Source organism: Ranitomeya imitator, chromosome 6 (assembly GCF_032444005.1).
Source record: "Ranitomeya imitator isolate aRanImi1 chromosome 6, aRanImi1.pri, whole genome shotgun sequence".
NCBI classification, from domain to species: Eukaryota; Metazoa; Chordata; class Amphibia; order Anura; family Dendrobatidae; genus Ranitomeya; species Ranitomeya imitator.
In genome coordinates, this window is record NC_091287.1 from 196,346,574 (window position 1) to 196,360,889 (window position 14,316).

The 14,316-nt window shown below is 46.7% G+C and overlaps 1 protein-coding gene across 1 annotated transcript in view; it reads left to right on the forward strand.

The window, feature by feature from the left end:
• Positions 1 to 14,316, forward strand: part of TEX10 (testis expressed 10) — a 633,649-nt gene that overhangs the window by 132,096 nt on the left and 487,237 nt on the right. Inside the window, exon 4 of the mRNA XM_069730421.1 lies at positions 3,502 to 3,611. Within this exon, the coding sequence (XP_069586522.1) occupies positions 3,502 to 3,611 (110 nt within the window). The remainder of the gene's footprint in view (positions 1 to 3,501; positions 3,612 to 14,316) is intronic.

Genomic DNA, 14,316 nt, shown 5'->3' on the forward strand with positions numbered 1-14,316 from the left:
TCCCGACGAGGGTCAGATAGGCCCAGGTCACCATCTGACCCTCGTCGGGATAGTACGTCATGGCGATCGGCCGCGCTAAGGGGAGGGGGGGGGGGAGCGCAGCCGATCGCGGCCGGGTGTCAGCTGCCTATCGCAGCTGACATCCGGCACTATGTGCCAGGAGCGGTCACGGACTGCCCCCGGCACATTAACCCCCGGCAACCCCCCCCTCCCCCCCCCCCAAAAAAAAATTCATGAATAGCTGTTTTTTTTTTTTTTTTTATCATTCTGCCTCACAAAAATCGGAATAAAAAGCGATCAAAAAACATCACGTACCCGAAAATGTTACCAATAAAAACGTCAACTTGTCCCGCCAAGAACAAGACCTCACATGACTCTGTGGACTCAAATATGGAAAAATTATAGCTCTCAAAATGTGGTAACGCAAAAAATATTTTTTGCAATAAAAAGCATCTTTCAGTGTGTGTCGGCTGCCAATCATAAAAATTCGCTAAATAACCCGCTATAAAAGTTAATCAAACCCCCCTTCATCACCCCCTTAGTTAGGAAAAAATTGTGTGGTTAGGGTTACCGTTGGGACTAGGGTTAGGGGTGTGTTTAGATTAGGGTTTCAGTTATAATTGGGGGGTTTCCACTGTTTAGGCACATCAGGGGCTCTCCAAATGCTACATGGCGTCCGATCTCAATTCCAGCCAATTCTGCGTTGAAAAAGTAAAACAGTGCTCCTTCCCTCAGAGCTCTCCCGTGTGTCCAAACAGGGGTTTACCCCAACATATGGGGTATCGGCGTACTCAGGACAAATTGGACAACAACTTTTGGGGTCCAATTTCTCCTGTTACCCTTGGGAAAATACAAAACTGGGGGCTAAAAAATAATTTTTGTGGGGAAATAAAAAAGATTTTTAATTTTCACGGCTCTGCGTTATAAACTGTAGTGAAACACTTGGGGGCTCAAAGTTCTCACAACACATCTAGATAAGTTCCTTGGGGGGGGGGTCTAGTTTCCAATATGGGGTCACTTGTGTGGGGGGGGGGGGTTTCTACTGTTTAGGTACATTAGGGGCTCTGCAAACGCAATGTGACGCCTGCAGACCAATCCATCTAAGTCTGCATTCCAAATGATGCTCCTTCCCTTCCGAGCTCTGCCATGCGCTTAAACGGTGGTTCCCCCCCACATATCGGGTATTCGCGTACTCCGGACAAATTGGACAACAACATTTAGGGTCCAATTTCTCCTGTTACCCTTGGAACAATACAAAACTGGAGGCTAAAAAATAATTTTTATGGGAAAAAATTTTTGTTTTATTTTTATGGCTCTGCATTATAAACTTCTGTGAAGCCCTTGGTGGGTCAAAGTGCTCACCACACATCTAGATAAGTTCCTTAGGGGGTCTACTTTCCAAAATGGTGTCACTTGTGGGAGGTTTCAATTATCAATCAGTGGCTCTCCAAACGCAACATGGCGTCCTATCTCAATTCCTGTCAATTTTGCATTGAAAAGTCAACCGGCGCTCCTTCCCTTCCGAGCTCTCCCATGCGCCCAACAGTGGTTTACCCCCACATATGGGGTATCGGCGTACTCAGGACAAATTGTACAACAACTTTTGGGGTCCAATTTCTTCTCTTACTCTTGGGAAAATAAAAAATTGGGGGCGAAAAGATAATTTTTGTGAAAAAATGATTTTTTATTTTTACGGTTCTGCATTATAAACTTCTGTGAAGCATTTGGTGGGTCAAAGTGCTCCCCACACATCTAGATATGTTCCTTAGGGGGTCTACTTTCCAAAATGGTGTCACTTGTGAGGGGTTTCAATGTTTAGGCACATCAGTGGCTCTCCAAACGCAACATGACGTCCCATCTCAATTCCTGTCAATTTTGCATTGAAAAGTCAAATTGCCCTCCTTCGCTTCCGAGCTCTGTCATGCGCCCAAACAGTGGTTTACCCCCACATATGGGGTATCAGCGTTCTCAGGACAAATTGTACAACAACTTTTGGGGTCCATTTTCTCCTGTTACCCTTGGTAAAATAAAACAAATTGGAGCTGAAGTAAATTTTTTGTGAAAAAAAGATAAATGTTCATTTTTATTTAAACATTCCAAAAATTCCTGTGAAATAGCTGACGGGTTAATAAAGTTCTTGAATGTGGTTTTGAGCACCTTGAGGGGTGCAGTTTTTAGAATGGTGTCACACTTGGGTATTTTCTATCATATAGACCCCTCAAAATGACTTCAAATGAGATGTGGTCCCCAACAAAAAAATGGTGTTGTAAAAATGAGAAATTGCTGGTCAATTTTTAACCCTTATAACTCCCTAACAAAAAAAATTTTGGTTCCAAAATTGTGCTGATGTAAAGTAGACATGTGGGAAATGTTACTTATTAATTATTTTGTGTGACATATCAATTTTTCTAAATTTTCGCCAAACTTCAGTTTTTTTTCACAATTAAACGCAGGTAATATCCAAATTTTTTTAACACTACCATGAAGTACAATATGTCACGAGAAAACAATGTCAGAATCACTGGGATACTTTGAAGTTTTCCAGAGTTATAACCTCATAAAGGGACAGTGGTCAGAATTGTAAAAATTGGCCTGGTAATTGACATGGAAACCACCCTTGGGGGTAAAGGGGTTAATGGAAAAATGGAAATATGTATTTTTTTAAAAGGGCTTTTATTTACTATTATTTTTTATTTTGATCACTGTGATAGTGTATATCACAGTGATCAAAATGAACCAATAGGAAAATATTCCTATTCTTGCAGGGTGTCGGCCGGCAGATTTTGGTGGGCGTACCATGCATTCACCCACCATTTTATCCCGGAAATAGACGGCGGGCTGCCCGGATGACTTAATGGGGGGGATGCTGAAGGATCCAGGGACAACGGACGTATTGGGAGGGATCAGGGGACCCCATTTCTCTCTCTCCTGCGATCACATCAGAGGAGAGTGAAATGAAATGGAAGAATGGACTTTCTTTTTTTTGCGGTCACCGATTGCAACATCGGGGTCGGTAAAAACCGACCTGAATCATGTTCTCTGGTGTCTCAGCTATCCCCTTAGCTGAGACCCCGGAGAAATTCCGACTCTGGCGGGTGCTATACACTTTTTCAACAGCGCCGTTAAAAAGCGGCGCTGTGGTTTAAGTACCCTTTATTGCTGCCTTGAAAAGGTTTATCGGCGGTCGATATGGGGTTAAAATGAACTTTTGTTAGTGGGGAAACCCCCTTTTTAATGTCCAGTTCTGACCCAAAAACATGGTTCAGTATAGATTGTGCTCACACTTGGATCCAGAATTTTCATGGCTGTAAGTCTGTGTGTTGTTCAAGAAAATATCGGAGAGCATAAAGTTGTCACATGGATGTGTGAATGCAGTGAATTAGATGTGGTACACTTTTGTTTGCCTGTTTATTGTACACAGAAAGAATTCAGTTATTTTTCTTCTGCAACTTGTGCAGTAATTCATTGTTCACTTACATTTGCATGTGTTTTCTTCCACAGGATGACTGGCTTAGAAAGAATTATCTTAAAGATTTCAAGCATCATTTTATGAAGCATTTTCCATACACCGTACATGATCCTTTACAAGAAAGGAAAAAAATCAAGAAAGGGTAATTAGTGTGAAAAAAACAAGTTGTGATCTTGAAGATATTTAGGAAAGTTACCTATAAGTGATATTGTGTGCTGTTTATTGAATTTTAGGGACATGGAATTGTATTTTTATTGTATCCTTCGAACTCAAGTTTTATCAAAACCTTTGTATAAAATTTAAAAATACTCTCTATAAAATACAAAAAAACCCCAGCGTGCATAGGTATATGGCATAAATAGACTAAAAAGAGTAGTACTGTCAGTAAGTAATTTGGCAAAAATCGCAATATACTAGACTTTTCCCCAGAGTAGAACAAATCATTAACTAAATAAGGCTACTTTCACACTTGCGTTTTCTGGTTTCCGTCGTTGTGCAGTGAAATGACGTTTCTCCTTCGCCTCATTGGGGGACACAGGACAGTGGGTGTATGCTTCTGCCGCCAGGAGGCTGATACTATGTAAACATAAAAAAAGTTTAGCTCCTCCTCTGTCGTATACATCCTGACACTGGCTACCAGAGAATCCAGTTCATGCTTAGTGTCTGAAGGAGGCACACCTCTGGGTCCCGGATCCTTTGGACTCTTGTTTCATTTCTACAATGGATTGAGAGGGGCGACGGACCCTTTTGAGGGTCCGATCTCCCCAAACCAGCAACGGGCGAGCTTGTGCGAGTACCTCCACGTATTCTTTCCCGTGACGTGGGATTACACGCTGGACTTGGCCCTGACCAGCCTGAGGTATTCAGACCATAGGCTGTACAGGTGCCCTCAGATGTCCGTGTGTCCCCCCCGTTTTTCTACACCTATGCTTTGGGCTGCGGTGATAGAGGGGTGATGGACGGTCCCTCTCCTTATCCCACGGCGGTAATGGACTTTTTGGGTTCCTGCACCGTCCTGCATCATCCTCTTCCCCCGCCGGAGAAGGGCTCAGTTAGCTAAGGCAGGGAGACTAAAAAATGGGGGGCTCCTGACAGCATTTACCTTTAAGACAGGCATCCCCGCGCCGGGGTAATAACTGGCCACAGTTTTTCCTAAACCTCTGTGTGTGCTGCGGTTCCTCCAGCGCTTGTCAGCGTTGCAGCGGAGGACGGCCGGCGTGCTGCCTTTCCAGAGAGTCCAAGCTCCGGCCCGGCGTTCTGCGAACACATTTGGGTCGCCTTCCATCCTGCTCAGCGGTGCTGCGAGGCTCTGCCCCCCCGGCGCGTCTTCTTCCGGTCTTCCCCCTCCTCTCCTCGCTGGGGAAAATCGAGGCCCTGGCTTCGGCCTGCTTCAGGCCGCATCAGCGCTGCAGGACTCGGGGCGGCTTAGAGGTAAGGAAATCCAAGCGGTTCCGCCCCCTGAAGGCAGCTAAGAATAAAGATGGCGCTTTCACTCACACTTTGGTGCTCGGTCACTGTATGCGGGGGACACAGGACTGAGGTAATTGCTTCTCCCTCCAGACTGACAGCAGAAGCATTATTTTTTTCCCAGTCTAAGGCCCTGGGTAGAGTATTTTTTACGGATCACTATGTCTAGAAGGACCAAAACTCACACGGTTCTATATACCGTTTGCTCTGGGCATGCGAGAAGGCAGAACGACAGGCTACACAATCGTCTCTGTGAGGCCTGTGACTCCGAATGCGCTCAGGAGCCCCCCATGCTAGCTTCCCATCAATCTCCCTGGCGGTTACTCCTGCTTCTCAGGCAGACACTGGGATGGTTCCATCAGAATGGGTCACGTCATTATCGCAATCCATGGCTTCCCTAACTAAGTCAATCGAGTCCCTTCAGACCCCAGCTGGAGTCAGGGACAGCAATTCATCTGTCTTGGAGCAAGCTTTAGATTCTCAAGGGCCTCCGGCCTGCAGGGGCCGCGCTTGCACTAGGCAGACGCGGGAGAAGCGAAATCTCAGTGTCTCCTGGGCCATCAGGTGCATCAGCATCCTGGAATTCTGTCTCTCGCTCGCCTTCCCCGGCAGAAAGTGGAGAACTCTGGTCAGACCGAGTCAGAGGGGTCCCTTAATTTTGAGACTCCTGGGTGTCAGTAGATAGCCTGATTGAGGCTGTCAATCAGACCCTGGGAATAGATGATGAACCCGTTTTACCCTCGGATCACAAAGTTTCTTTTAAGCGGGCCAGACTATCCCATAAGGTTTTTTCCTCTCACCCCGAGTTCGAGGACCTGGTCCAGCGAAACCGGGTTCACCCGGACAAACGTTTTTCAGGGCAGAAAGCCTTGAAGGCAAGATACCCTTTTTCTCCTGAGCTACGTAATAAATGGCGGAATCTCCCTCTGTAGATCTGCCGGTGTCTCGCTTAGCCTCTAATACTCTTATCCCTTCCCAACGGCTCTTCTATTAAGGATCCCACGGATCGTCTTATAGAAAGTTTGGCTCATTCAGTTTTTGAATCTTTGAGTTCAGCCCTTTTTCCCTCTTTTGCGGCAACTTGGCTCGCTAAGGCCATGATGTCTTGGTCAGAATCCTTGACAAGGGCTCTCCAAGAGAGAGACTTGCCAACGGAATTGACAGAAATATCAAGTCAGATAACCCTTGCTGGGAGCTATCTGATTAATGCATCCTTAGATGCAGCAGATTGTGCTGCCTCTGCAGCAGCAAATGCAATTGCCGTAAGAAGGGCTCTCTGGATAATAACATGGCGGGCAGACTCTACCTCTAAAAAATTTCTTACAACCCTCCCGTATCAGGGGGGTCGCTTGTTCGGGGAGAAAGCTTATTGCTGATACCACAAAAGGGAAAAGTAACTTTCTTCCACAGCAGAGGTCTAGACAGCCATTTCGTCGTCAATTTCAGGCCCGTTTCAAACCTTTTCGCAATGCCAGATGGACCCCAGTGTCAGGTTCTGCCGCGCAGGTTCGACCCAATCTGGACCGAGACAATCGAATCCCCTATAGAGCCAACCCGGGGGGAAGAATATGTTCCCAGCCGCCAAGATCCAAGGGGTCTAGGTCCCAAACGTTTTCAGACAAGTGACTGGAGGCATCCTCGGGTTGCCGCCGACAGAGTAGGCGGGCGCCTGCTTTTGTTTCACCAGGGCTGGCTTCATTCAATTCAAGTGGGTGAGAGAGCTCGTGTCCTTAGGGTACAAGATAGAGCTGGTTTGCCAACCTCCGCACCAGTTCTTCCCATCCCGCCTTCCTAGGTCCGAATCCCGTCGGCAAGCCCTGTTCAACTCTATAGAATCCCTTCGTCTTCGCGGGGTCATCACTCCTGTTCCGAGGGAGGAGAGATTTCAGGGGTTTAACTCCAACCTGTTTGTAGTACCCAAAAAGGACGGATCAGTAAGGCCCATTCTAGACCTGAAAAACTTAAACAGATTTGTCAAAATCTGTCATTTTCGGATGGAATCTCTCCGGTCAGTTATTGTGTCTATGGAAAAGGAGGAGTTCTTGGCTTCGATAGACATTCAGGACGCCTACCTGCATGTTCCCGTTTTTTCTGCCCATCAAAGATTTCTCCGGTTTGCCATAAATAACTTACACTTCCAGTTCATGGCTTTACCCTTCGGGCTGGCCTCCGCCGCCAGGGTGTTCGCAAAGGTCATGTCAACTGTGGTGTCCATTCTGCACTCCCGAGGCATAGTAGTCTTGCCATATCTAGACGATCTTCTCATCAAAGGGCTGACCTTTCAGGCCTGCGAGGAGAGTGTCAGCATTTCTCTAGACACTCTTATTTAGGCTGGCTGGTGAATCTAAAAGAAGTCTTCCCTGGTACCATCCCGGAGAATCTAATTTCTGGGGATGATTTTCGACACCTCTCAAGCCCTCTCGATCCTGCCCCAGGACAAGGTCCTAGCCCTTCGGTGAGAGGTGAGGAACCTTCGGCAGCCGTACTTTCATACAATCCGGTCCTGCATGAGGGTATTGGGAAGGATGGTTGCAACAATAGAAGCAGTACCATTTGCACAGTTTCATCTTCGGTCCCTCCAGCATGCGCTTTTAGCAGCATGGGACAAAAAGCCATTCTCCCTCAACCACAGGTTCCGGTTGTCTCTCCAGGTCAGGCAGGCTCTTTCATGGTGGTTAAACAGCCTGTCCTTACTAAAGGGGAAACCTTTTCCTCCAACCAATTGGCTAGTGGTCACAACGGATGCCAGTCTCCTAGGTTGGGGAGCAGTGTTATTTCACCACACTGCTCAGGGGTGCTGGTCCCCTCGGGAGTCAGGTGTCTTCCCATCAATCTCTTGGCGATTCGGGTAGTTCGCCTGGCTTTGCAGTATTTCCATCATCTTTTGGCGGGTCGCCCAGTCCGGATTCAATCGGACAATGCCACAGCCGTGGCATACATAAATCACCAGGGGGCACACGCAGCAGGGCAGCTATGCAGGAGGTAATTTTGTACTGGGCCGAGAGGAATCACTCAGTGATTTCGGCAGTCCACATTCCGGGCGAGGAAAACTGGGCAGCGGACTTCCTCAGTCGGCAGGGCCTGGCTTCCAGGGAATGGTCTCTCCATCCCGAGGTATTTCAGCAGATATGTCATCAATGGGGGGACTCCCGACGTGGATCTAATGGCGTCCGGGAGGAATGCCAAGGTTCCCAGGTTTGTCGCCCGGTACCGAGATCCACAGGCGGTCGCCGTGGATGCGCTAGTTCTGACCTGGAACCAGTTTCATCTCCCTTATCTGTTTCCCCCTCTGGCACTTCTCCCAAAAGTAAACAAGAAAATCAAGTCAGAGAGTGCCAGCTATTTTGGTCGCCCGGGATTGGCTGCGGCGGTCGTGGTACGCAGACCTGGTACAACTTCTCGCCGGAACTACGTGGCGGCTCCCCAACTGTCCAGACCTTCTATCACAAGGGCTGATTTACCACCAGAACTCAGGGGCCCTGTGTTTGATGGCCTGGCCGTTGAATCTTGGGTGTTAACTCAGGCCGGGTTCTCCCAAGAGGTGGCTGATACTATGATCAGCGCCCGAAAAACCGTTTCGGCTCGGATTTATCATCATACTTGGAAATTTTTTCTTTCATGGTGCAGAGCGTGCGGGTTGCCTTCTCTGCGTTTTTCCATTCCAAATATTCTTGCTTTTCTCCAGGCAGGTCTGGATTCAGGGCTGGCTCCAAGTACTCTAAAAAGGCAGATTTCAGCCTTGTCGGTCCTTTTCCAGCGCAGAATTTCAACCAACCTACAGGTAAGAACTTTTTTTCAGGGAGTCGCCCATAAGGTCCCTCCTTTTAAAATTCCTTTGGAAGCTTGGGATCTTAATTTGGTTTTAAGGGCTTTACAGGAAGTTCCTTTCGAACCTATTCAAGATATTTCCTTAACTCTCCTTTCCTGGAAGGTCGTGTTCTTAGTGGCCATAACTTCCATAAGGAGGGTATCAGAATTGGCAGCCCTTTCCTGTCGTGCTCTTTTTTTTTTTTTTTACGGTTCCATCAGGATAAAGTGGTGCTCAGACCAGCTCCATCCTTTTTGCTGAAGGTTGTTTCCTCGTTTCACATTAACAAGGATATAGTTCTTCCTTCTTTTTGCCCGGTGCTGACGCACCGTGTGGAAAAAGCCCTCCATACGTTGGAGTTAGTGTGAGCTCTGAGGAGGTACATTTCCCGTACAGCTCCTTTTCGACAGACGGATGCTCTTTGTCCTCCCAGAGGGTCGCAGGAAGGGATTCGCAGCCTCGAAATCTACTTTGGCCAGGTGGATACGTTCAGCTATTTAGGAGGCCTACCGCGCCAGTGGCGTGATGGTTCCGGCTGGAATCAAAGCTCACTCCACTAGAGCAGTGGGGGCTTCCTGGGCGATTCGGCACCAGGCCTCAGCAGAACAAGTTTGCAGAGCTGCAACTTGGTCCAGTCTGCATACTTTTGCCAAGCATTACAATGTCCACTCCCATATTTCTGCAGATGCAAGTCTGGGTAGAAGGATTCTTCAGGCAGCGGTAACGCACCTATAACGACAGCTGCTTGAATAGTTATAACCGGTGAGTTAATTCCCCACCCAGGGACTGCTTTAGGACATCCCACTGTCCTGTGTCCCCCAATGAGGCGAAGGAGAAATAGGGATTTTTGTTTTACTCACCGTAAAATCCTTTTCTCCGAGACACTCATTGGGGGACACAGCTCCCTCCCTGATAGCCTGTTGGCTGTTTTTTGTTGTATCCAGATTTATCAGTCAGTAGGTCTTGTCTTTTCTAGACATGGTTTTTTTGTATTTATGCAGATATATTGTTTTTCGTTTTTGTTCTCCTACTGCTTTTGCACCAAACTGGATTCTCTGGTAGCCAGTGTCGGGGTGTATATGACGGAGGAGGAGCTAAACTTTTTTAATGTTTACTTAGTGTCAGCCTCCTGGCGGCAGAAGCATACACCCGCTATCCTGTGTCCCCCAATGAGCGTCTTGGAGAAAAGGATTTTACGGTGAGTAACACAAAAATCCCTATATCGACGGACGTCATGAAAATAGTGAAAAACGTGTGCGACGGATTATGTGAAATGACAGATGCGTCGTTAGTATTTGTCAATGGAAAAGTTTCTGGATCGGTAAAGGAAAATTATGTGGAACAATACCTATGAGACTTAATTTGCCAATCAAACAAATCTGTTCGCTACCTTACTGCAGAGTTTGGCACCCTAGTCTGTGAAAAGTTGCCCTTGCTCACCGACTGATGTCCCTAATAATGAAATCCCTAGGTATTGCCTTCTAATATATAAAAATACACAATGATCATAAATAAGGATTGTACTTATCTTGTGCTTCAAATGTCCCCTTGTGTTATATGGAGACAGATATCCCCATCCCCAGAACCTCAGTCTGTCGATCACCATGGTTCCAATCTCAGTCTCTCTGGCACAATTGCTTATAATAGCAATAAAGTGGGTTGTAAAGCATTCTGTTTACAATATCCATGCAAAAATTGAAAAAGTGGCTTTTTTAATACTAAAGTCCTACACCTATAATAGCCGCATAGCAGTTTCCCCCACCAAATGACTAAAAGAAAACTGCACAAATTGTTTGTCTTCATAATTTATCCAATAATATTTCATCCAGTATGTATACAAGTAATTGAAATAACAAATTGAACAAATTATCCAGACAGCGGTATGAACTTGAACAAGCTTCCGACTTGCAGACAGATCCTGGGTGTGGATGATCCCTGTGCAGACATGCGCTTCCATAGATTGAGCAAGAGAGTAGAGACACTGACCAAGGATAAGGGAATCACTCCTCACTGATCCCAAGCTAATTTTGAAGCAGAGATTCTCATTGTTTCAGTAGTATTGACCTACCCTGGGATATGATGGGTTAAAGTGAGAGCGGCCTGTTCCTGCAATTTTTTTGTTCCTAACTCTTAATGGAAGGCTAGGCTTTATACCATAGTATAAAAAGTCCCATTCTCATCTAGAAAAGTGGGACTACTTTTTTTTCTGACTTGTCATCTGTGTGCAACCCTGTTTTTTTTTTTTTTTTTTACAGTAGCAGTTATTAAACATCTACAGTATCTTTTGTTCTGGAATTGCAATTTATCCTTAAAATAAGGTGCTATACTGTGGCATGCAATTTTCTCAGTCCCCCATGACAGCACTATGGAGAGATGGGATCCGACCTTCAGGGACAGGAAACCTACAGATAAAAGGGCGGTACCTCTCCCTCTTATCAGTTGGTTTCCTGTCTAAGACGGGTAAGCAGGAGCCGAAGATCCGGGGCCTGCCAGTCCGGGTATTGGCAGTGGGGGGAGCCTGGTTGAAGCCACCACCGCTAGGACCGATGTGTCTGTAGGTTGAGCGAGGGGAAGCGGGGCCGCCGCTCCGTAGAGGAGGCAGGTGCTGCCGTGGTTCGGTCAGAGGCACATGAGAAGGGTGCCAGAGGATGCATGTGGAGCAAGATGGCCGCCACTCCGGAAACTGAGTGCTCCTTCCTGGTCAGCGGGTGAATGTGGTCCCTCTTAAAATGAAGGACAGCGACTAGCAGAAGCCACAGCTGCAGCTTTGGCAGCAGCAGCAGCACAGCCGCCACAAACAGGACGGGCAGAAGGGTCGAGGAAAAAGCCGGTCCAGTAGCCACTCCACACAGCGCAGCAGATCTGCTGTGATGAGCAAGTCAGCGTCCGTGGATGATCCTCTACAGGATCCTATTCCTCCTCCAGAACCGGTGCCTGCGACCGCATCCACTGGTGAGTGACCTTCACCATTGTAATGTAGGCCCCTTCTGTTCCCCGTATTAGGGAAGGAAGAGATCGGGGAAAATGAAAAACAGGAGTTGTCCCACCTGTAACAGAGCCTTGCCGGAATTCTGGAACAAGAAGCTCTGCGACTCTTGTACACAACAAATACTTTGTGAGGAAACCCTGGATTTTGCTTCGGAACGTAGATCTGTTAGCAGATCAGAGGTCCAGATTGCCCTTTCATCCTCAAAACAAGGGGATAAATAAAAAAGAAATAAAAAAAAAGGTACTGTAATTTCCTCCCAATCTGACCCCTCTTCCTCGGGGGGCATAGACTCGGATATGTCGGACTCCTCCTCCTCTTCGGATGAGGGAATGGGGGTGCGTCATTGTTTTCCCCTGGATGAGGTAGACATGCTAGTAAAGGCAGTTAGATCCACTATGGGGGTGGTGGACCCTCGTCCTGATAAATCTGTCCAAGTTATTATTTTTGGAGAATTAGGCCAAAAGAAACGCAGGGGGTTTTACACTTAATGAGAATATCCAGGCCTTAATTAAAAAAGAATGGGGGAGACCGGATAGGAAGAATTCTTCGGTACCTTCCCTTAAAAGGAAATATCCCTTTGAAGAGGAGACATCCACATCTTGGGACAAGGCCCCTAAATTGTACGTTGCTGTCACTAAAGCGTCTAGGAAATTCGCCTTCCCCTTCGAGGACATGGGTACACTTAAAGATCCCTTGAACAAAAAATCCGATACCTTTCTTAAAGGGGCTTGGGAGTCAACGGGGGAAACCTTAGGCCAGCTATAGCTGCAACATATACCTCCAGATCCCTAATGGTATGGGTGGATCAGCTGGAGAAACAACTTAGGGAAGGGGCACCCAGGAATTAAATCTTAGAATCCATTCCCATGATAAGAGGTGCATCCGCGCCAGGGCTGCCCATTGTCGCCCCTGTTTAATCTGGCGCTAGATCCACCCTTAAGAACGCTGCAGACTGAATCAGCATTTGAGGGTGTCAAGGTGGGGGCTACCTCCGATAAAATCTCAGCTTTTGCTGATGATATTCTTTTGTTTATTGCGAACCCAGACCATGCAATACCGGCCATTATGAAAGTTTTGGAGGAATTTGGCAGATGCTCTGGCTTTAAGGTCAATTACAATAAATCGGAGGCTCTGGCGTTATTCAGGTCTAAGAGACTGCGGGACCCCCTGTTCCCATTTCAATGGAGTCAGGAGTCTATTAAATATTTAGGGATTCGGCTCCCGGCAGATCCATCCATATTATATAGAGTAAATTACAGACCACTGATAGCTTCAATCATTAGTCTTCTTCAGTCATGGAAACACTTTACATTATCTTTCTCAGGCCGATGTCACCTGATCAAAATGGTTGCATTCCACAAATTGCTGTACGCTTTTCAGACCTTGCCTCTACTGCTATCTAAGGTAGACCTTAGTTTGCTAAATTCAACTTTTTGAAAGTTTGTCTGGGGTGTGGGGGGCAGATCGCGTATAGGTCTCATAAAATTACAGGCGTTAAGGGCAGAGGGCGGAATCAACTTCCCTGACGTAGGAAGATATAACTTGGCGGCCAACTTTAGATATGCCATCGATTGGATAAGAGGTGTCTCCCACTATGCTAATGTTGGTTTAGAGCAACAAATATGTCCACACATCTCACTGCCGGCAATGTTGCATTTGGGTGGGGAGTGGCTTCCAACGCAGTTACGGGAACACCGGACGATGTGGCAGACAATACTGACTTGGAGACGATGTGGAATGCTTTGTGATTTACGGGCTGGACTGTCCCCATTTCAATCATTTCTTGGTAATCCTGGGTTCCTGAAAGGTAATCCACCATTAAGCTACAGGCTTCTGACTGAACAGGGATGCAGACTAGCAATAGATTTGATGAATCTTGACTTTTCTGTGCTCTTTTGACGCAGCATCACAGCGTTTTCCATTATTTAAGAACAACCCCTTCTTATTCCTTCAGGCACGGAGTTTGGTTCAAAAGTGTTTACTAACCGGGGGGGGGGGGGGGGGCAGGTGGGGAGGAACAAATTGGATGGCTATATTAGGAAAACAGGATCACAGCCAGCATCCATAAGTGGCATTTATTCACTGTTACGCAGGAGTTGGACATGGGAAGGGAGAGATACATGATTAGCAAAGTGGTCAAAAGATCTTCCGGGCTTGAGAGTAGGGGAATTTCTTGATGCTACTAATGAGCAAAGAAAAATTTTGACATATAGTAGTTATACTGACATGGCTCTATTGATTCTACATAGGGCTTATATTACCCCACACCTGCAGTCTAGGATGTCTCCTACGACTCTTTATTATTGCTCCAAATGCAAAATGCGTAACACTGACACATATCACCACTTATGGAGCTGTTCGAAGATTCAAGAACTGTGGGGTACCTTACATGACGAATTGCAGAGGATGTGTGGGATTAGTTGCTCACTCACACCACAATGGGCCATTTTCAACATGGAGGAGGGTCATTACAGCCTGCCTAAACATGTTAAAGCAACACTCATGATTTGGGCCTCTGCTTCCAGGAAAAGCATACTGCAATACTGGTTGAGTCCGATTGCCCCACCACTTTCTCTTATTCAA